This window comes from Dinoponera quadriceps, unplaced genomic scaffold (assembly GCF_001313825.1).
Source record: "Dinoponera quadriceps isolate SergipeBrazil2010 unplaced genomic scaffold, ASM131382v1 scaffold2420, whole genome shotgun sequence".
Taxonomy (NCBI): domain Eukaryota; kingdom Metazoa; phylum Arthropoda; class Insecta; order Hymenoptera; family Formicidae; genus Dinoponera; species Dinoponera quadriceps.
This window is the reverse complement of record NW_014556754.1, coordinates 1,451,809-1,474,443: the sequence shown is the minus strand read 5'-3', so window position 1 is coordinate 1,474,443 and position 22,635 is coordinate 1,451,809. Positions and strand designations below refer to the sequence as shown.

The following is a 22,635-nucleotide window of genomic DNA, read 5'->3' as shown; positions in this document are numbered from 1 at the left end:
TGTATCTGTCAGAAATTCTCTTTCTCCCCGTTTCCGCCGAGGGAAAGAACAAATAAACCAAGCCACCCCTTCGCGTATTTGGGAACCACGGTAGGGGGGAATCGAGAACACCCTTTCGCAGTCGTTTTCGCGAGGATAATTCGAGACATTATCCAGAGAGTCAAAGTGCGGCGCATGTGCGACGCATCAGCGACCAGATGCAACGGTGCATCCCAGCGAGTGCATTTTCCACGAAGGAGATTCGATTGGCCGTTCGTGGAAGCTGCTACCTACGCACCTCACGCGTAACGCACGAGATAGAGGAAAAGAGACGGACAATGTATGTGTATGTGTGAGAGAGAGAGAGAGAGAGAGAGAGAAAGAGCGAGGAAGAGGGAGAAGAAAAGAGAGAGGGAGAAGAAGAGAGAGAGAGAGAGAGAGACGAAGAGTGAGATCGGATCGCACCAATTTTCCCGGCTCGCAATTTTCCGCGAAGCGACGACGGCGATAGCTTTCTCGTCTGACCGTGTAAGGAATTTATTCATTAGTCTGCCCCGCAGGAGGAAGCGTAAGCGACGCACTTTCGATTATCTCGCCTTGCGTGTGGGTGTGTATGTGTGTGTCGCACATTGCGATTTTTTCCTCAATTCCGAAGATCGCGTTCACAACGCGTACAAGAATGGTCAATATCTCCACGAGAAAGTGCTCGTCGGCCGCGAGGAAAAATCGAGTCACGCGCGTGACTTTTCCTTCGGTTCGACGAGGAGCGGGAGGTTCGTCCCGGGTCGCGTCAATTCAATAATATACACACGGGGCGAATTTGGTCCGAGCAACAAGTATTTCGCCGCGTGTGGGCGCGCGTTAAACGCGAAACCAGAGGCGCTTCTTCGCGCTCGGAACTTCCCCTCGCGATTCGGCCGAGACAATCCGAGAGGCTCGTCGGCGGATTTTCAAATCAATTTTCCCACGCAGCGGCGCTAGTTTTTTCCTTTCACTCGGCCTCCCAGGGACGTCGATCCCCCGTGATAAATAAGAGATAACTCGCGTGCGCGGATAAAGCGGGGAAAAATAACCCGCGGGGCGGGAGACGGGTCGCGGCGAAGAAACGTTTAACGCGCGGAAGGAAAGGGTTAAAACGCCGCTGGCTCGAAATTCCCTCGGACGACTTCCGGTAAATTGCTAGGCGAGCTGTAAGTTGGTTATATCGAAGGGAACGAGGAAGCGCGCCGGTGCACGAATGCGCGCTAAATCGAGGGGTTTAAGAGCGTAGACGGCCGGATGCGCGCGCGGTCGCTCCCCCCGATGAATATTAACTCGGCTATTCGCAGCTTTCGGCATCGCCCGAAACACCCGTCCCCCTCCTTCCCCCCCTCCGAAAAGACGACCCGGCGAATTTTCCAAAACGGCCAAGGTTCCTCCCTTCTTTTCTTCCTCTTCTTCTTCTTCTCCCGCCTCGACTCCCCCGTTACATTCCAATTGAGCCCTAATACAGCGTCGACAGAACGGCCGTAGTCGCGACGTTTCCCCACGATTATGCAACGAAATTTAACTTTCCTCTTTTCATTCCTCGCTGAATATTCGAATAACGAAAGCGGCCGTCTTTGAATTCCTCGCGCGTTACTCCCTATTCGTATTGCTTTTGTTTAACGCTGCGAATTCTATTGTATTTAAGCCGACGCATTGAACGTGCGGATTTTATACCATTGTAACACGCGGACATGTTATTCTTCCCCTCCCCCTCTGTTCTCTTATATATAGCGTGGATATTTAATATCATATAAATGTATTATTTTGTAGTAACGAGTGTATGAAATAATAGATTGAATTACGTTAAAAAAGAATCGAGTCGAAAATTTAAAAAATATCAAACAAGAGGTGGTACTGTGGGAAAAGGCAAATCAAGTAAAGTCATGAAATTTAAATAACTTATAACATGAAAAATAAAGATAGGAGAGATTACGCAAACCCTCGAAATATGAATATGTGTAAATATCTCATACACACACGCAGACACATCATTCTTTTCTCTTCTTCTTCTCTCTCTCTCTCTCTCTCTCTCTCTCTCTCTCTCTCTCTCTCTCCCTCTTTATGTCTCTAATAATTTTTTGTTTTTCATTCCATCACTCAGTACTTTATCCTTAATTCCTTACTTTTTCTTTTCTTTTTGTATTTTTTGTTATTTCCTATTATATACTTTTTCCTTCCTGACTTGTGTAAACATTTGCTTATTAGTCTTTAGAAGGCATATCCTAAAGCTGAAACAAACATTTCTCTCTCTCTCTCTCTCATTCTCTTCCTGTCCCCCCCGCCCCGCCGCCGGGGCATTTTCTATCGAGTTCGAAAATTCGTCGACCACCGTCAGGAATACGACAGCTCGTCGGCTTTTATTTTCTCCGAGATTGGAAAACTCCGTTGTCATAAAAATCGAGATGGACCATACATGACACTTTTGTCCCGTTCGGCCCGGCTCCCTTGCCCCCCTTGCCGGGGTTTGACCCGCTCGTGGGCGGAAAGCTCGCGTCGGAAAAGCGACTGACTGGCGCCCGGACGGTTCTGCCGCCTGAGCCGGTCGGATCCGACGGGCGGCAGGCTTTAATTGAAATTCCGGGTCGATACATTGCGCGACACACCGGCTCTGTTATCTCGAGTTATCGCGTCGCCGGGATAAACGCACCCGTAACGACGACTTCCGCGAGGAAGCTATCGGCCGGCCCGCCGCCGATAACAGGGTCCGACGAAATTTTTTCGCTTAAAACGCGCGCGGTGATAACCATATTTTTTTTGCGAGTCTCTCTCCCTTTCAGCGTACCGTGCGCGTTCTCGGCAGAATTATCTGCTATTGTTTCGAGAAACGCGATTGTATCACTGCAACGGCCAAATGTGCAATTATTATTCGCCAAGCCGGCCTTCGTCGCGCCTTTTCTTCTCCTAGGTGTATTTCGTATCTTTTTAAAGGCGGATGTTGCGTTCTCAAGAATAATTAATCCACCTCTATTTATAGAACACTTATTCTTATATAACAAAATCATTGTATGTAATTTTGTTATGTTTTCAATAATTATCTCGTAATTTCTAATTAATCCACGACTTCAATGAAAGTAGTTCTAATATTAATTTGAGATATCTAAGAAATAATCGATCGAATCTTCAATTAAAAATGCTCAAATAATTACGGCCTCTAATGGGTTAAACGTCACATGTGCCCACTGACTGATAATTGCGCGTGTTAACCTGCATCGTTAAAAAAAATTGACTTCCGAAATATCCGCGAGCTTACATTTGCACACGCGCTCGCCTGAAATTGTTTTCCGAAAAAAATCGCTCCGAATCCCCTGAAAATCTCGACGTGGATTGAAGGATTCCCGACGTCCCCTCCGGTGCCCCATCGCGTACGCATGGACGTATCGTGTATCCTACAGGATAATGTCGACACATGACAATATTACAACGAGCCTCTTTGACGCGGGATGTCGGACACCGGTATCGTTTTCTATCGGCGACGGCGATTGACATTTTGCAGCGCTTCCCGCGACAACTCGTCCCCTGATAGGGCATATCCCGTCTCTCGCCCGGTCTCTTTTATTTCGGTTGCCAGGGTAGCTTCAAAGGTGAATCTTCGACGAAATTATCCGGGTTTTGCAATTCTTTTTTCCTCCCAGCGACAGGTGGGGCGCGGAGAAGCGAATAAAATCGGAAACGCGCATGCCTCTTTTCCAATTGACGCATTTTTGTCATTGCGAGCGTTTACCAAATTTTCAATCATCTCGTCCCAGACAAACGTTCGTCGGAAATAGAATTTCAATAGAATCCGTAATGTAAAACCAAAATTTCAGCCCGAGAAACTTTTAGACACTTAACACACGCAGTTTTGCAAAAGCTAAAATTAATACATGAAAATACGCGGTGATAAATAAAAGGCAAATAAAATAAATCGCAAAAGTTGATAATGATAGGGATATTGTAATAAATAAATATGATTGAATGAAACACAAAGATGGAAAAACAACTGAATGCTAAATAAATATAAATAATTGAATAAGTGAATGATAAAGGAATAAAGTGAAGATTCAGATCGACGCGAGAGGAAATTAAGGCGAATCGATAGTTCGCGATCGTTCGTTATTAGCATAACGCGAGACTAACAGCCCCCCTCTCGGACACGAGCGGGACGTGCTTCGAGCTTTTAATATAGCCTGATGGATGAATGCCATCAGCTTTATCCTAGAATATCCTACTTACTGAGTACGGCGAGAGTGATGTCGCCCTCCAAAGTGGTTGTGTCGTTACGCGCCAGACAGGAGTATCGTCCCGCGTCCGAGGTTCTCATCTCCTGTGTGTAGATTGTTTGATTCGCGCTCTCCGGGTACAGGATAAAGTGGCTCGTGCTACCCGGCCAAGGATAGGCTCTATTATCCTTGTACCTGCGAGAGAGAGAGAGAGAGATAGATGTATGACGAAAATGCGCATTGGGAATCTTTCTATTTTACATCTTTATAGAGAGGACATTTTATTTCGACACATCTTGCGTTGATATTTCTGATTGATATTGATATTTTTGCATTGCTCGTTTATCAAATATTTATGGGAACAATATACAACGGTGACATGTTAAAGAGGAGTTCATTAGTTGGGATATCTTATCGGAAATTTCGCCGAAATCTCCTTAAAGAGATAAACGCATCGCGTAAGATACAAGTACGAAGAAACTCTGCTGACGAATCTCGGGAGAAACGTCAAGATTAAATCTTGGACGGACGTTGAAGTCGCCGCCGCCACCACCACATGTAAAAAGAGTATGATCTGAGTAATGATCTGGTATATTTGGAATTTATTCATCTCCGAGGGAGCATCGTCCGCGAGTAATTGTGAATAAATACGTAAAAAGAGAGCGAAAAAATGTGTAATTAAGAGAGCGAGAAGCGTCCTTAAAAAGAAAGTTCCGTCTTCCATCATATTATTCTTTAATCTTTTCTATTCCCTGCTATCAAGATGTGCATTTTCTCTCATAAATTATAACGTTTTATGAGAAAAACGTCGCTTTTATCCCCCATCCCCCTCATTCTCCCGTGTTAATTTTTCGGGGTGGAAAATAAAAGAAAAAAAAAAAGACGGGCAAATTATCGGGTGGAAATTTTGAAAACGATGAGACAAAAAGACAATATTTTTCAGGGACAATAAATTATCAGAGGCGGTCGATCGCGCGTCCCGGAGCACGTCGCCCTCGAGAACAAGCCCGATATTTCCGGACGGGAATATCGATGGTTGTTCTTGAGAGCATTCGTTCCGCCGTAAAGATAAAAGTCGAGGCAACGAGCGCTCCTCGACAAACGCTCGAAGGAAGAATCAGGAGCATTGAACCGTTCGCGAAAATAAATCGTCCGGACTATATTGCCGCCACGGCTGCGTTAATTTATTGCTGTTATTGCACCGTCACCTACTTACCTGTTATACCAACTATGGCGAGATAACGCGATTATACCGTCAACGGCGATGTATGAATTATTCGTTAAAGACTTTTGGCATCAATGTGCGACACAGCAATGTAAATTGCTATAATAAACATTTTATTCTCCGATTGTCATTGATATTACATATATATTTATATATAAAAAAATTACGTATATTAATATCACACTTGACAATTTATGAAATTATATATAAATGGTAATTATATAAAATAAAATGTTTACTTTATGCCATTTAATTTATTACTACCGCAACGCAATTATACACACCGTGCGATATATCATGCCGCTAACGAAGTGATACCGATATTTAGATTTTATTCGTAATACACTGCGAATTTTTTAGCTGAAGCTCTTCTTACACATTTCTTACACGTGTCTTGCCGTTTTCGCGTCATTCAACACGATTGGACATATTAACTTAACGCGTCGTAATTTAACGCGTTAATTTAACAGGACTGAACGTTTTAAATGACGTAAGCCAAATCAGCAAAAAGCATGTAAAAATAGCTTCAATCAAATGTGATCATTTTTAGACGTTTATACGTGCAAAAATAACACACTTGAATTTACGATGTACTGTTGATTATTTTTCCCGAAAAGACTGTTCCATCGTGATTATCACTTCCTTTTTTTCCGGCGAGAACGAATGAACTTTCCCGAGAATCTCTCATTTTCAATATCCCGCGACGACGATCGGATTTTCATCGCGATTTTTAATTCCGCTCGATGCTAGGAGCGAGAGGCCTGTTACGAAGACAGGACTTTTTTTCGTGCCTCCGGTGAAGGATCAAGGATTCGACGACGGTATCCTCCCACGAGAGCGAAAGAAAGCCCCTCCACGTAATTCAATTTCTAGTGCACTACGCAAATCCACTTTCGTTTTGCCCACGGATCAAAGAGACACCATCCGCGCGGATCCTGCGAACTTGGGGAGGCACCGGCGCGTCGCTCGGATCCTGAGAAGTTTCCGTCTCCCCGCGCCTTCCGAGTGCCGTTGCTCGAGTGCGGAAAAAGGTTTTTTCTCACTCTTTAATTCTGCGATCTCTAACTGTGTGAACGGTTCCATTCTCTGATCCTGTTGCGCGTTAACCGCCAACTTTCCACACGACTAATTCCTCGCGTCTTTTGCGGTCCTCGACTGGTTGATGTTCTGAAACAAATTTCTCGCCTCCTCTGTCACCAATCTGACTAGCGAAGCGAACAAAATTCGTTCTCACTTTTTTAATAACGAAATTTCTGATTCTTGAATTTTGGCCGATTTGAACTCGGTACGCGTCGATTATCACTCTTTAAAATACACACTATAGATGATAGACATTATTAAATACAAAAGTCTGTTAGAAATCTAACTGCAGAAACAGTGAAAAAATATATTACTTATTATTTCTTTTTTAAAAATATATTACTTATTATTTCTATTTTATTATCTTAGCCCGATTCTTAAGGTTTTGCCAATGATTTTGTCCGAAATATTCTTAATTATGTTTAACCGATTTAATTTATATCGTATTTAAAAAAACACACTTATCCTGATAGGTCTCAAACTCCAAACCTCTAGCTCTTGAGTCTGCTATCACCGCTACGAAATACGACAAATATGAGATATAGTTGAATCATATACGATATGTACATATATTTCTGATACGGGAAGCGTAACGGCGATTTGCAGTGAATTTCATTAAAATTAGTGTGGTATCAGACAAAAGAACTAAGAGGGTTAAATATTAACGAATACTCCCTGATTATCGGTAGATGAATATCGAATACTATTTCACTAACTCAATCAGTAACATTTTCACCGATTCGACTTAAAGAGAGCAGGATTGCAGTTTCTTCTGAAATTTTGATGAGAACGATCAGGCCAAGCTTTTGGACATCCAGCTCTCATGACGGCTACGGTAACGTTTCAAAATTTAAATATTTTCTCCTCGACCGTCGATTTCCGGTCTCGAGCGAGAAGACACTCAGAACCCGCCATATGCGTGAAACTTTCACGAACGGCCGTTCACGCGATCTTCCGGTCACGGCGCGGGTCGTCGTAAATAAAAGATTTTTAATAAACCGAACGGATTCGTCGCAATCCCTTCGGCCGGGATAGCGACAGAGAAAGCAAGGATCGGCAATCTCGCGGCTACCATTAAGAATTCCGTTATTAAAGCTCTTCCGGCATCGGCAGGACTTCTTTTACGAGCTTCTGTTACGGGCGGACTTTGAATAAGAATTTTTAATAAAGAGCGCTTCTCCTCCCCCCTTCCCCCTGTTGCACCGTCTATTCGACGACCCATCATCTGCTTGCGACCGCTCTTCGCAAGGATAATTTCGAACTGGTTCGGATTCTAACGAGGATTCCGTCCCGTAGCAAACTTTCGAAGACTAATAAAGACACCGAGAAACATTCGAGGATCCGAGGACGCGGGGAAAGTTCAGGACACTCTCGCGAAACACCAAATCGACCTGTGGAAATCGAAATATGAAAGATAAAGTAGAGAGCGAGATAAGAAGGCCCTTAAGTTCCGCGGGAACGAGCTGAAATGCAAAGATGACGATATACTTACGGATTCGGTAAGAGAGACGGGGAATGACGTCACGTCGCAGGAATTTTACATAGAAAAAAAAGTGCTAGGTTCAAGCGAATCATGACTTCAATACTCCTTAGCAAATTTTGATTTGGATCAAGTAACGTTTACTTGATCCAAGTAAAATATTTTCCAAGATATTTCCAAGTAAAATATATTTACTTGATCCAAGTAAAATTTAATTAACCCAAGTAAAAATTTTCTAAGGAATATTGAAGTAATTATTTGCTCGAAGCTAGCACTTTTTTTCTACATACGGAAGAAACGGAAGGGAAAATCGTACTTGAAGCTGTCAATTCTAAAATTGGCGCATCTTATTATCATCACCAGCATTTTTAAAGATTAACGGAATCCTTGATTACTAAATTCCCAAACTTTGACAATTTCTATTTTCTTCTCATTTATTAAGTTTTTTTTTTTCGTTTTTGCTTGTCCTTATTCATCTATACCTCAATTGAAGACAATTTCAAAACGTTTTGAATTCTGGAAATGTGGCGAATCTGTCATCGTAAATAAATTAAATTCCAAACTTTTTGAGCTCTACATCGCATTTTTCGTATTTCAGGCATTCTTTCTTTTTTAATTCTTAATTCTTTTCATTCCCGTAAATTCAAACTTAAACACAAATTATTAAATTCCTGCTACGCGCGATAAAAGGATTTCATCGATCGAAATGATAAGCGAAAATAATTTAACTCCGAAAGTGAAGTCCTGAAAAATTGAGAACCATCGGAACTCTCGGATGTAGCCCGCAGCGGGCGATTTGCAAAAATCACCGTTTAATTATTATTATTGTGAACGTATTATTATTCGAACGCGTGGTGTTGTTATCGGATCGCGTATTATATTCAGCCGTTAAGCCCCATTTCCAATATGGAGCGCGTCCTGAAAATGTTCGGTGATCACTGGCTATCCTTAATAGCTGGAAATGCGGTTAGCTCGCATAATTAAAGTGAATTTTATTCCGACAAATCTATCCGATCTCCCGCATTTGTAAAATAATCGCCGGCATTTCCTCGCGTTTCCATACGCATGCCGGGAATTAATAATTTATTATTGCCGAGATAAAAACAGGCACGGGGATGGAGATCGATCGGATTAATAACGGGGCAATGGACACGCCGAAATGCGAAAAAACTTAATTAGAAGAGCAGGTATGCGCGAAAATGGGATGCTTAATTTAATGAGCAGCTACTACGAGAGAGAAATGGAAATTGATCAGCGGGAATTTGAAAAAAAAAACCAGTAATCTGAGTTAATGAAATTATAGATAAGCTGGAATAGAATGGATTCAAATTAATCGAGTTGATAAATAAGAAATTCGACGAGGTGGCAATTAAATCGGCGAATTCGACGGACGTCACGTTCCGTCGAAATTCTTCGAGGACGCTTCCAGCGATCAACGCGTGTCCTTATTATCAAGGCGAGCATCCGTTCGTTTTACAGGAACCCGATGACGACGCGCGTCCGAGAAATAATCGACGTGCGCGCGCGCGCATATGTCGCGCGAGAAATAATTGCTCATTATTATCGTCGCATAAAAATCACGTCATCGTCGAAACGGCTTTTGTCCGTTCGATTGTGCTCACGCACCGGCGCCGCGTGTCAGCTAACTTTCCGTCGGCTCATTGTTACAATAATTGGCTGTTATCCTTTGTCCCATTCGAGAAAGCCGACGTCCGCGAACGTCGCGCGAAATTATTTAGTTACATGTCGCGCGAAGTTCACGTTCTTTTTTTACATCGCGAGACACATCAGAAAAAAAAAAGATAGGCGGAGAGGAGGTAAAGAAGAATCTCTTGAAATCTATTTCGATTTCCCGGGGCAATTACGGATTCTACGGTTAAAAATGCAAAGTGTTAAAGTTAAAAATGTAAAGGTAATGTTTGAAACATTGCGATTCTAAGTAGGAGAACGCAAACAGACTCTGTTTGGTCAAAGATTTTCGCCGGTTTCCGTCGAAACTTCTCATTCATAAAAACATAAGGTAAAAAAGTAGTGCACACAGCTGCAGCTTTATCGAGACGCGAGACGGGCGCATAATTCATAAACCCTCCCCGCGAGACGAGTCGCGTAAACGGCTCCATTAATTTTGGCCCGAGGCTCTTTAGTCGAAGTAGCGGAGCGCAAAGTCGCGCGAGTCGCGTATTACATAAATTAACAGCCATCGAGCCTGTCGGGCGGCGTTCAAACGGCATCTCGAAACGGGCCGCCAATGGCGGTCATTCGCGATTCGCAAACGCGAGTTGTCTCGCGCACGATCGTGAATAATTTGCGACGTGGCGCCGGCCAGTCAGGGGGGATGACGAGTTAACGATCTCGGTTGTCATTCGGTCTGATAGGTGAATTAATCGGGAGGAAATGTATTCACACGGATGAAATATTTTGTTCACGAAGAGATTCGCTTGTAAACACATTTCGTCCAAATTAATCCGAGTTGATGAGACATTATAGAAATCGACAACTTAATCTCGTACGTATTAAAATGTGAACTCGTTCGCGGAAATCTCGAACGCGAATGAAGAAAGACGAATGGGACAGGTAAATACGGTAGTGTATGGGAATACAATCACGGGAAATATAGAGCAATTTGAGAGATCGATAGTTTTATCCGTGACAGCAAGTTTAATTACTAATCAGTGGAGTGGACTGTCATTATTATTGATCAGAGCGGAATGCTTAATTACTCGATCTCGGGGAGAAAATAGCTCCGGGTGGGAATATTTCCCCTAGGAGGATTTGTTTCCTCAGAAGAGCTCGACGAAGCAGATATATCGAGGGATGATTGAATAATTAATCAAATCAGTTCCGACTAGTCCCGAAAGGAGAATACCCGTCGGGGGAAAATATCATCAAATCCAATCGAAAGGATCGATCGCCACTTTCGGCAATGACGAAAGGTTGCGGACAAAGGTTGTGGACGAAGAAGCCCCCCCCTCCGGAAGTAATCTCGCGCGAAAATAAAATGCTGCCAAATGTCGCGCGTTCGATCGCCGGAGATTAATTAATCGGTCGATCGTTGCGCCCCTGTCGATCCTGATTAAAGACCTCGGAATTCGACACGGACGCAACGCCATTTATCTCAATCGCATTTAATCAATTCTTAATTAATGGAGATAAGAGGTATGGTGGATTATTAATGGAAATAACAGATTCGGAGGATGAATTTCCATCGCGAAAACGCGATGCGCAAGTGGCGCTCTCCTTAGCCGAGTCGCCCTCCGCGTCGGCGGGATAGAGATTTCGAGGGATAAACACGGCGAAGCGAATTAAAAGCGGTCACGGTTATGATTCCGCGGGCGAGAACGCGGGCAACGGAAAGAATCGAGGGTGTCGCGCGATATCAAGATAAACGTTGCGTATCGCCGATCGCTCGGAGACGGTTTCGGGCGCGCGGACAAATCGTTTCGCTTCAAGTTTTCACGGCGTTCGATTTACTTTCATTAGGGCAGACGGGGCCAGCAACGCAACGCGCGCGAGTCATGAATTCCGCATCCATTTGCCGGATTTCGGCGGATTTGCACGCTAATTAAGGCGGGCGCGCGCTCGCTCGCGCACGCTTCCATATTTAACGGCCGCGCATCGACTAAATGTCACCGAATTTACCGTCGTTCTGGCGCGCGGCGAAACACGAATCTTCCGTGAGGCATCCGAGATATATTAACTCGCTCGCCCCCTTCCCCCTCTCTTTCTCTCTCTCTCTCTCTCTCACTCTCTCTGTTGGTTGTACGGTACGGCGGAACGACGAACTCTGTTATCAGCTTATAAAACGACGCCCGTGTTGTGTCATCAGTCGCGAAGGTGTTAATGAAATCTCACGGAATGGAAGCAGTCAGATGAGAAGCGCGGTCTAATTTCGAGTATTGAAATGCGAATCCCGAAGAAGAGAAGTGTGAAAATTTGTTAGATATTACGCAGAAAAGTGAGATATTAAGAAATGAGAAATGGAGAATTCGCCATCTAATAGTGGAGATATATAAGAAGAGCCGCAATGCTACTTTCACCTCTATAAATAATAAAAGAAAAGAACTTTAATAATACAAATATAATAGATTTATTAAAAAGTATAAAAATAAGTAATTAACTTTAAGTATAAAATACAATCGGGATGAAAGAAATACATCTCGAAGAAGAATTAAAATGTGAAAGAGAGAGATGAGGAAAGGGTGAGAGAAAGAGAGATCGCGCGATAGATGAGAATCATTAATGCGAATAACGCGTGCAATTAGTCGATAATTAATTAAAATGGACGTAGACTGGCGAGAACTGAAGACCGGCGCAATTTTTACGTTTCACCATCTATATCTCGGGCGGGGTACACCTTCCGCTCCAGTTCCCACGAAAATGCTCGCACTAATGGGCGCGCGAGGACCCGACCCGGACATCCGGCGATCCATAAAGGGACTTATCCCGCTGCCGGTCGCGAACACCCGCGGTCGAACGCCGCGAATTAATCTCGCCTAATCGCGGAAATAAAAGAACGGAGGAGGAGGGGGAAGGGGGAGAAGATAGAGCGTCCGGATCGAGAGACGGATCTCCCCGCCGGACCGATGGACGCCGGTTCGCCCCGAGGTCGCGCGAATCCTTCGTCCTCGCCTCGGCGAAGGAGGCAACCGCTATTTGTCCGTCCGCCCGGTGGCTGTGGATCGGAAGCGAATGAGAAATTGGCCCGGGACTTGGGAAAAAGAGGAGAGAGGGAAGAAGACGCCGAGAAGAGAGAGAGACGAAGGGAGAGTCGTAGAACAGACAGCAGGACGATTTCCTAATTTCGGGTTCTCCCACTGCGTCAGGATGACCGCTAGAAAGGAACTCTCCGTCCCGTTTCTCGCCCCCTTCGTCGGCGCGCGGATGGCGCCGACAATTGGATTTCTGAAATTTGCGAGCACTCGGGGGTACATTTCGAGAACACCGGGATTATTGGGAAGCTGTGAGTTTCGAGGGGCGTCGCGCGTAGTCGGGATTTTTGGCGAGTTGTAGACCCCGGCCGGTATGAACTTCGGCATATTTTCGAGGGGGTTGCGCGCGTTACCGGCGATTTTCCGTAAAGGCCGTTCCGAACGCCGATGTGGAACGTTGAAATTTTATTGCAGCTTTATGTTAGAGAAAAAAGAAGCTATACGTCGTTCGTGGACTCTCGTTGTACAGCTGCGTCAATGATTTCCGCGGAAGGCAGACATGATGATGATGCGGACTTTGCAATTCTCCATCCTTTTTGCTCCCTAACATTCACCGACTGACTTAACTCGAGTCAAGTGACTTTTCACCCAGATAGGGTAACTTCTCTCATCAAGTTCGTCAACGACGATAGGCAACCCCTCTGTCTCAATTACAATTAGCCCATCATTATAACACCGCATCAGAAAACATTCATTTTTCTCGATAACGAACCTTCGTTAAACCACCTTTATCGAGATATTTAAGATAAAAAAAAGTGCAACGAAATGAGACGGTGGTCGAAGTATCGCAAACGTGAGCTACACCACGGACTCTCTCTCTCTCTCTCTCGCCTGTGGTGGTTTCCGATACGGATGCTGCACACGGGAAATAGAAGCCGAAAGCTGATATCGCGACCGGTATATCTCAGGAGGAAAGAGGGAGGGAGGGGGAGGAGGAGGAGGAGGAGGTCGAGACGACATTTGCGTATTAAGAATCCCGGGCGTATATCGATTTCCCATAAGGACTTCTCCGAAGCCGTCGGCCGACGGGCTTACCTGGAAACGCGCGTCCACGTGGCCTCGAGGAATCGATTGCTTTATTACCGAGTAGAAGAGCGAGAGAGCGTAGAGGTGCACACGCGGCACGGGCACGAATTTATCGCGAGCTTGTCGGCGAGCTGGGGGGGTTGCTCGGTTAGCTCGAGTTGCCTTCCCGGCGATTCCGCGAACGCGATTAGGCGGCGGCCGGCCGGCCGGTCGACCGGCCGCCCGGGAAAACGCCTTCGCGAAACAGCACACTCGGGGAAAATTCGCCGAAGGTGAAGCACACACATCGAGTCGTCCGAAGACCTGCCGCGGTCTTCGCGCGCCGGCAATGCTATCGTATGGACAGTAAAGTCGAGCAGTTCCTGAAACGATCGGAGAACTCCCGACGTGTAGATTGATGTGCGAGGGAAGAGGGAAAAAAGCACGGGGCAAGGGAGGATGGATCGAGGGGGGAGTGGAAGAATCTACGGGCGCGGGTAGTGCCGTCGTAAAAATAGAACGTAGAAACTGGACGATTCGGTTCAACGTGGCTGGAAAAATTCACCCTTTCTTGCTACGCGATCTTTCCTACGGCCGTTCTTGTGCTCCCTCTCTCTCTCTCTCTCTCTAGATCGCACGACCGACGATAATAAAGTTCGCGTAGCTCGCCTGTATAATGAGGTCAAATGCTGCGAAAGGAAAAGAGAAAGAGGGAGTTATATATGAGGTACGTCGGTGACGCTTTACGCTTTCGATTTTTTATCCGACCGGAAGTATCGGTCTGGCCGTTAGTTTCGTCCTAAAGTTGCAGCTGACAAGTTTCGCAACGGTGAGCGTTTGGAAGGGATGCAACGTAAATCGCAGGAAAATACAGGCAACATCATCGTTGGGCATTGCCAAAATATGCTAATTAATGCTCAGCGGCTGAGAGTGAGAATGAAAGATTATTCCATGGCCGCTTCCTTCTTGCCTCGTTTTACTCGACATCATGCGACACGCTGTCACTTTTTCTTCAATAATGTCATCGGCGTTCTTTCGATTTTGCGTTATACTTCTTCCGATACCGTTGCAAAACGGTCAGCCGTAAGCTGTAACTTAACATAAGAGAAATATCCAGGCTAACGAGATCGGCCCGATAATTTAATTCGAAATCGGAAATGTCAACTTTCTATCGGATATCGCAAATATTCCATCGGATAACTGAATTTGATCCCAGGTTGCCGACTGTATCCTCCCGATTTTATATCTGGAGTCTACAGTCAGCGAAACCAAGGAACAATTTTTCTCCGTACAGTCGTTAAAACATATCGTTAAAATATCGTTATTTCTCGAAGGCATTCAAGATGGCAATAGTCGTTGCCTCACTCTGTATAACCCGTTCTCGTTTTACTCCGACTTCGCGATCCCCCTCGCTCTTATTCCATCCCTGATCCGACACGAAGTCGTCACGAGACGCACGGCCGAGACTCCGACGTGCGTAGGGAACGGGAATTTTTCCGGGAAAAGTTTTCCCCCGCCGGAAAAATTCACCGGGGGAGAACCCGAGTGGCGGCGTCGGTGGTTCGGTGTGGCGACCGGTTGTCCGGTTAACGGGAAAACGACATCCGGAAGACGGGAGGTCAACCCCGGCGGACGGGCAAGCAGGATTCGACGGCCGCGCAATTCCGGAAATTGAAAAGGACACACATTCAGCTGAGATAGAGCAGCCCTGTTATAAGTCCGGAGTAAGCGCCGACGGTGCCGGGCATAGTTATCGATATCTCGGACATTTTCCTCTCGATATAGCGCGCAAATAGTAACGGCCTCCTCTTCTTCTTCAGCCGCCACGGCCTGGATTCTCGTTTCTCGCGAAAGGAACGAAATTATTCGTCGCGGTAACCCGATCTCCGAACTACGCGATCAACTCTGAGAAGGAAAAGACGAAGCGATAATTACTAATCATTGGTAGAGAAATTTTATCAATCGAATTTCTCGCGGTGGACCCTTTCCCCGGGGCTGGCTGTGTGTACAAGGGATCGATCGATCTCGGAACGAAATTACTACGGTGATATAACATTATCGCGTGGCTCTGCTCAGATAGGAATGAAATATTCCGCATCGATTGTTCGTCAAAGCAGATAATATCTGTCGAGCGGCGACACTCTCGGGAACTCGTGAATCATTCGTCGAATTCATTTAACGAATTATAACGCGTTCTCTCTTTCCATCCCTCTTTCTCGCATTTATTTTTACCTTCATATCTTCATTTCACCTCTGTTTTCAACATGATAATAATATTAGAGTAAGAAATAAAAATCGTGTAAAAATAATAACATGCATAAATATATATAATAAGATTAAAAAATAAAAATTATCATTATTAAATATGAAATATAAACATGAGGGGTTAAACAATTTTTTATATCTTTTAATTTATAATATTTCACTTCTTATATCTATATTTCGTAAACAATTTTTAATTCTTTAATTTAATTTCTTTTTGCATGTATTCGTCTCAATAGACGGTAAGAAAAATTCGTTTAAATCAATGACAGATATTCTCGTATATAAGCAAGAATATTATAATCTTCTTAGAAGATTTTTCGTCTTGATTTGATTGAATTTGTAATTACGCAAATATTATACTCAATTCAAGACTAAAATCTTCTAAGAATATTATGAATTTTCTTACTTATNTATATATATTTAATTCCTAAAAGATACTTGAGACTATTGATAAATTCTCTGATCTACCTACCCACGCGTCTTTCTAGTTACCTATGTACTTACCAACTCATTTCTGTGTCTCTCTTGCCGATACTTTCCGCATGATTTTCTTGGAAAGAAATCAATTTAGAGTTTGTTCACGAGGGAGACGCGCGATAGCTTCTGCGAGGGACCGACCTGTGTGTCTCGGATTCTGAATGCCAAGACGTGGGCGTGCGCGCATCTCTATTTGGATAACTACGTTCTCCTTGCCTCGGAGCCAAGTCTGACGCGCGAGTCTTTCCGGGAAACTTTGCGCTTCGCCTTGACATCTATTCGGGCTTCGGGGAAATTTCGAGCGGAAAATCGATCTCGTGACACACATGCACGTAACATGCGGTGTGGCAAGCCTTGACCGGCGCGAGCGCCACCGCATTCGGCTTCACGGAAGAATGGGAAATTTACGGGGGAAGTGGCGGGGGGAGGGGGGACAAGCGGAAAACAAATGGAGAATAAACGGCGGGTCGTATGGAGAACAAACGCAAAACATATGACGAGTAAATGGAAAACAAATGGAGCGCAAGAGAGGAAAATAAACGGGGAACAAGCGGGAAACAGGAAGAAGGGGGAGGGGAGACAAATGGCGAACAAGCTGAGGACAAACTGTGAACAAAATGTAGAACGAACGAGGGACGAATGCGGAACAAACGAAAAATGAAGTATAGAGTGTACAGAGTGCAGAACGGAAGAGGGCCGGCGAGCGAGCGAGCGAGTGGAGGATAAATAGGAAACAAGTGGAGAACAAGTACGGGGCAGACCGAAGAACAGATGAAGAGTAAACAGAAGATGGAGAACAAGTCGGGCACCGATGCGGAAAGAATACAGCGAACAAATGGCGGGAGAAGCAAGAGCGCAGAACAACAAACGAAATGAAGAACAACGAGAAAGCAATGAGCGTCCTGTCGTGCCGCGCGAAGCGAAACCCGAAATGAATATTCAAGCGTCAAGGAGCGTGCGAACGTAAAACCGCCCGAAGAAGAAATGAGTGAGTGAGAGAGAGAGAGAGAGAGAGAGAGAAAGAGAGAGAAAGAAATAGAAATGAAACGCAAGCTTCGATCACGAATCCCCGCCAAGACGAGGACCCGAGGGCGACCGAAAGGACCTGCGAATTCGCGAACTTCACGTATCCCCGAACCGCAAAGCACAGCGAGACGCATGTACCATCACCACCGGTCATCGAGAGCCAATCAAAATTCGAGTCGCCGTTTCGGAAGTTCGACGCGAATTCAATTTCCACGACGAGAGGCCAATTTATTTAACCACCGGCCGTCTCCCCCTTATCCGATCTGAAATTGGCCTATGGCCCCCGTTCTCCCCCCCGCTCGGAGCCGTTTTCCCCGAAGCCCAAACTCCCCCGGTTCTTTCTCCTGCCGCGATATACTAATTTGATCCTTCGTCCTGCCCCCCGCGCAATTACTTTCGTCGGATGTGCCCTTTAAATTTGCGGAGGATTAAGGATGAGAGGAGAGGGGAGAAGAGTGGGAAAAAAATTCCTGTCGCGTCATTATCTCGATCCTACGGGGAGGAGATTTATCCTTCCTCTTTTTCGCGCCCCCCTACCCCTTCGGCCCATTATCGTTACCCACCGGCCGCCGGGATACGACGACGACGACGACGACGGTGTCTCCCCCCCCCCCNNNNCCCCCCCCCTGTTTAGTCCTCGGGGCTCATAATCGCCGGGATATTGTTACATCGGCGCGTTTTGCGCGGAACTCGCCGATTATTTCGCGCGAAAAACGAGCCGATGTTACAACGGTCGACCGGCGCGCAATATCCGTGCGATATTTCGCGTCTCGCCGTTAAGCTAATTGCTCCTCACGGCGGACCGGATTCTGCCGGCGCGTTTAATAAGTAACGAGATACACAGCATCGACGACACAGCGCTTTAATATTTGCGAAATATGTTTCATCGATTATCCCTCGTTACTTCTGCCGTTGTTATTTTAACGTGTCGCTACAATGTTATTATTATCGTAATTAATTCTTATCATTCAACGGTTATCGAATATTGCGTCCGCATGTCATGGCAGTGAGTTGAGCGAGCACGTGTTCTCTCTCTCTCTCTCTCTCTCTCTCTCTCTCTCTTTCTTCCTCTCTTCCTCTTCCTGCGTTACCTCGATATGCAGCAAAATATCGATATTAATAATGTTATTACGTCCGGCAGCGTAAATATTTATCGTACGACGACGACGAGGCTGTAAAAGTCGCTTCATTTTGCGATTGAGCGACGGGAAGCGAATTTTATTTTTACAGAAGACGCGCGTCGAATACGATTTCACCGCTCGCTCCCCCTTCTCTCTCGCCGCGATCTCCTCGGTATAATTAATATAAAACCGGAAAAATCGAGAGCGGTTCATCCCTGAATAAAAACGAGCGTTGAAATATAGTCCGAGAAATAGTGGCGGTACAATTACAATGAGAGACGAGCGCTGCTCGTTTTTATCGTCCGATGCGCCGGCGAACAAAGAACGAAGTGCACTCGGTGCTATTGGTTAAAGCAGCGGTTCTCAGATTTCAAACTTCCACTCGGGGAATTTGATAGATTCCCTCCCCTTTCCCTTTCTCTTCCCGCTTAACCCACGAAGCTCGCGCCCGAGCCCGACGACAAAGCAATGAGCAATTCGAAACGGAAAATTCGTAACAACGTCGAAAAATGTCAGCGCGTCACGAACTTCCGCCGACGGTAGGATTTAAAGTTAACGATCGTGCGATCGTCAGCTTACATTATTGATGAAACTCGCGGGAGCTGCATGAAATTTTGCGCGAGTCATTAAATAGTCGAGCGAGCCCGACTTTTCATTCGATTGTGATCTCTCCGGTTCGTTTTTAATTGGCATACAATAGTTGTTAAAAAAAAAAAAAACAAGAATACACAATAAAATGCGCAATTTAAATTTATAACAATGCGAAAATGAATCGAAGTGAGTTTTTATAGCATGTAGACGGGCGTTAGAAGTCTCGGGCATCAGAGCCCTCTCTTTTTTGTATTTTATACTATTTTTCTATCTCCCGTGTGTCTTTTTATATCTTTTTTCCTCCACTGTACCAAAGGGACGTTTCCTGCAAATAAATAAAAAAAAAACGAATAATAAATAAATAAAATAAATAAAAAAAAACGAATAAGTAAAAACTGCTCAATACGGAAAAATAGTCGTATTAATCGTGCAGACGAACGGTATCTGCTCACGGAAGATTTCACGCGAGTTCTATTTCCCACCTCCGTTTTCGACCCCCTAACTTTTAATTGGCGGCCCACAAAGATAACTAACACGATAAATGATGAACAACGCAACTGTTTTGCAACCGGTCCGCTTCGTTCATCAAATTCGCCGAAACGACGCTGATCTTTTCCTCGAAAGGCGAACGGCCCCAGTTCCCCGTGTCTTTTTCTTCCCGTTTCACTCGCCGAGAATTCCCGCCGAGATTTTCGGATTGAGAACCCGCGGATTAAAGGATCAGTTCGGACCGCCGACGGAACAGTTCGATCGACCGTCCGCAAGGGTTTTCGAAAGACACCGGCGGCCCGATCGTCATCGCCCTCCGACGCTACTTATTGAGATACCTGACGATGGAAAGCTCGGGGCCGGAAACCTCCAGGATCAGAGATCCTGTGATGCCCGTATGGACCTCATGCTGGAGATCCCAGCGCATCTATGCGCATGCGCGCACGACTGGTCGCTGACCGCGTTAAGTTTCGATCTCCTCGCACATCATGTTCTCCTTATGTCAAAACAACATTTCCATAGATTCCCGATGCTCCGGAATTTTCAGATTCTTATCAGGAGAATATAAACGGCTTAACTCCTGCAACCTCCACGTGACTCCTTTTCTCGGGGAGCGAAATGGGAAATCGATCGAGCGGCGATCGTCCGCGGTCCACCGCGTCTGATAAGATTCCCCTACTTTTATTGTCGGAGGACGCGCCTTCATCATCGTCGCGGATCGCGCACGCCAGTAATTGCTTGCCAATCGCGGAGAAAAATTGCCGGCGTCTCGATTCGTCCCGATCTCGCTCCTTCTTCTCCTGCTCCTCCTCTTCCCCACCTCCCCCCTTACGTTCCTGACGAGCCATCGAATCATCAATGCCGGGGGTATCGTTAACGGCGTGAAATTGCAACTTCACAGGCGTCTCGAGAGAAGATCCGTTATGAATAATGATTATTATTGCTTATTACGTAAACGGAAAAGAAGCTTCTCTTTTAGAACAAATATATAACTTCACTCGCATGCATTACAAAGGAAACAAAAATATAGTTGGATTAAAGGTATTCGAGGTCAATATTGCGGAAACATCAAGGTAAGAGTGATAAGTTTAGTTTCGAGAGCGTTATGAGATAAGTTTAAAAAAATCACTATTATTGGACATCGCGTTGGCCAACGTGATCAAACGATTGGATCCGTACTGAATTCTCCACACAACGTACGACGTCTTGTAAATTATATCCAATAAAAAATAGAAATATATAAATACATTTGCACATTTTTCAGATTAATGAAATACTGAGAAAACGAAACCTTGAAGAAATTATTAAAAAGAAAAGAAATTAATGAATTAATTTAATAACAGCTTGGAGAGAAATTCGGAAAGAACAGTTGATATATTTCGAGAGATTTTAAATTTCGAGCAATTTGCTACGTTCCATTTTAAAGATATGTAAGACAGAATTGCGCGTGTGTTGCGATGCGCGTTTGATCATTTCGCGGGATCTCGACGCGGAATATGCAATAGCGGCTCGCCGAGTTTACCGAGTCTCCTTCGATTTGCCTCAACTTACCTCGTTTCCTACCGACGACGACGTGACGCGAAGGGGTTAAGGTCGCGGTCGACATCTCGCGGTTCGATCCGTCGGCGAGCGACACGCATGCGAGAGGTGTGCGAGCACGCTTCGTCCATTCGCGAACAGCGTTTCGGGAAAAAAAAAAAGAAATAAAATAAAAGGGAGGAAAATACAAGAGGCTTCGTAGTTTCGCGTTCGTTCGTCGTTCGCTGGTTCGATCGACCGCTCGTTCGCGATGTCGACACGTTGTCGATGGACTTCCCGGAACGTGGCCGTGTAGTCGCAGTTGCGACGGTTTGCGCGACGCCACCGAGTCGCGTTCGGGAACAATTCGCACCTGGGCTTCCAGGTAAGCGCCGGACACCGCCGTCATAAGCGCTTTAACGTTCGCCGCACGGACAACACTCTTCGTGCGACCAATCGGTCATCCCGTCGCCGTACGAGCGTGTTTACGAATGGTGGTCGAAAAAAAAGGCATGAGAAAAGAATCTAACAATGACTAAACGAGCAATGACGATTTCAACGTTTAATGCAACGTTTGATGCGCGTCAACAGGCTGTTGAGTCGACGGATTAAGTCAAAGTAACGTTCGACGGGTGGACCTGCGCCGTTGCGACCTGGCTTGCGAGAGCTTTCCGGGGAAAAGAGCGCGCTTTTTTCGGCGGCCGGTGATCCCCGCTCGCCCGTCCGAATGCAGGATTTGCATTGAATGCATGATGGACCGCGATATCTCGCACGTTGAAGTTACTTCCGCACTTCACGAGAAGAGAGCGCGTGCTTTATTTGATTTGATTTCCGCTTTATCTCGCGGTGTTTTATCGCGGTTTCTATTAGAGAAACCGGCATCCGGACGGTAGAGGCTTAAAACGGGGGCTGAAAAGAGAACATACGCAATTTTCTCCTACTTGTAACCTAGGTTGCAAGCCCGTTTAAACCCTACACAGAAATGTAACGCTCCTACTATAATAATCACACTAATAATAAACAACAAGAAAATTCAGATAAAGCAACTGGTTTGCAGACAAGCCTATTTTGGGGACACGCCTATCTAGGATCACCGCAGACCTGAAGTACGCCCCGATTCATTTCTACTAGAGATCACAGCGAATTCGCGCTCTCCGCTAATCCGGAAATCGTTTAAAACTGTTGTACAGTAAAACTCGAAGAAAGTTCCGCGATCACCGTAGAAAGGTTGCACACGGAAGCTTCTGTGACTCTCTTTTCCTCCCCCTCCCACCCCTCTCTCTCCCTCTTCTCCGTCGTTGCTCTTTTTCTAATCGATTCCATGAAGAGAAAAGTGGAAGATTGGCCCGCAGGTCACCGCTACTTCGAGATCGACCCGCGGTATGTTACTAAAGGCCGTTGTCTCACCGTCCCCCCCCCCCCCCCCCTTCTACACCCCCTTTTC

The 22,635-nt window shown here is 45.5% G+C and overlaps 1 protein-coding gene across 1 annotated transcript in view; it reads right to left on the bottom strand.

The window, feature by feature from the left end:
• The window catches only part of LOC106748071, a gene marked incomplete at its 3' end in the record, with an annotated part of 155,388 nt that overhangs the window by 26,622 nt on the left and 106,131 nt on the right, over positions 1-22,635 (bottom strand). The window contains exon 2 of the mRNA XM_014626268.1: positions 4,219-4,400. Coding sequence (XP_014481754.1) covers positions 4,219-4,400 — 182 coding nt within the window. The remainder of the gene's footprint in view (positions 1-4,218; positions 4,401-22,635) is intronic.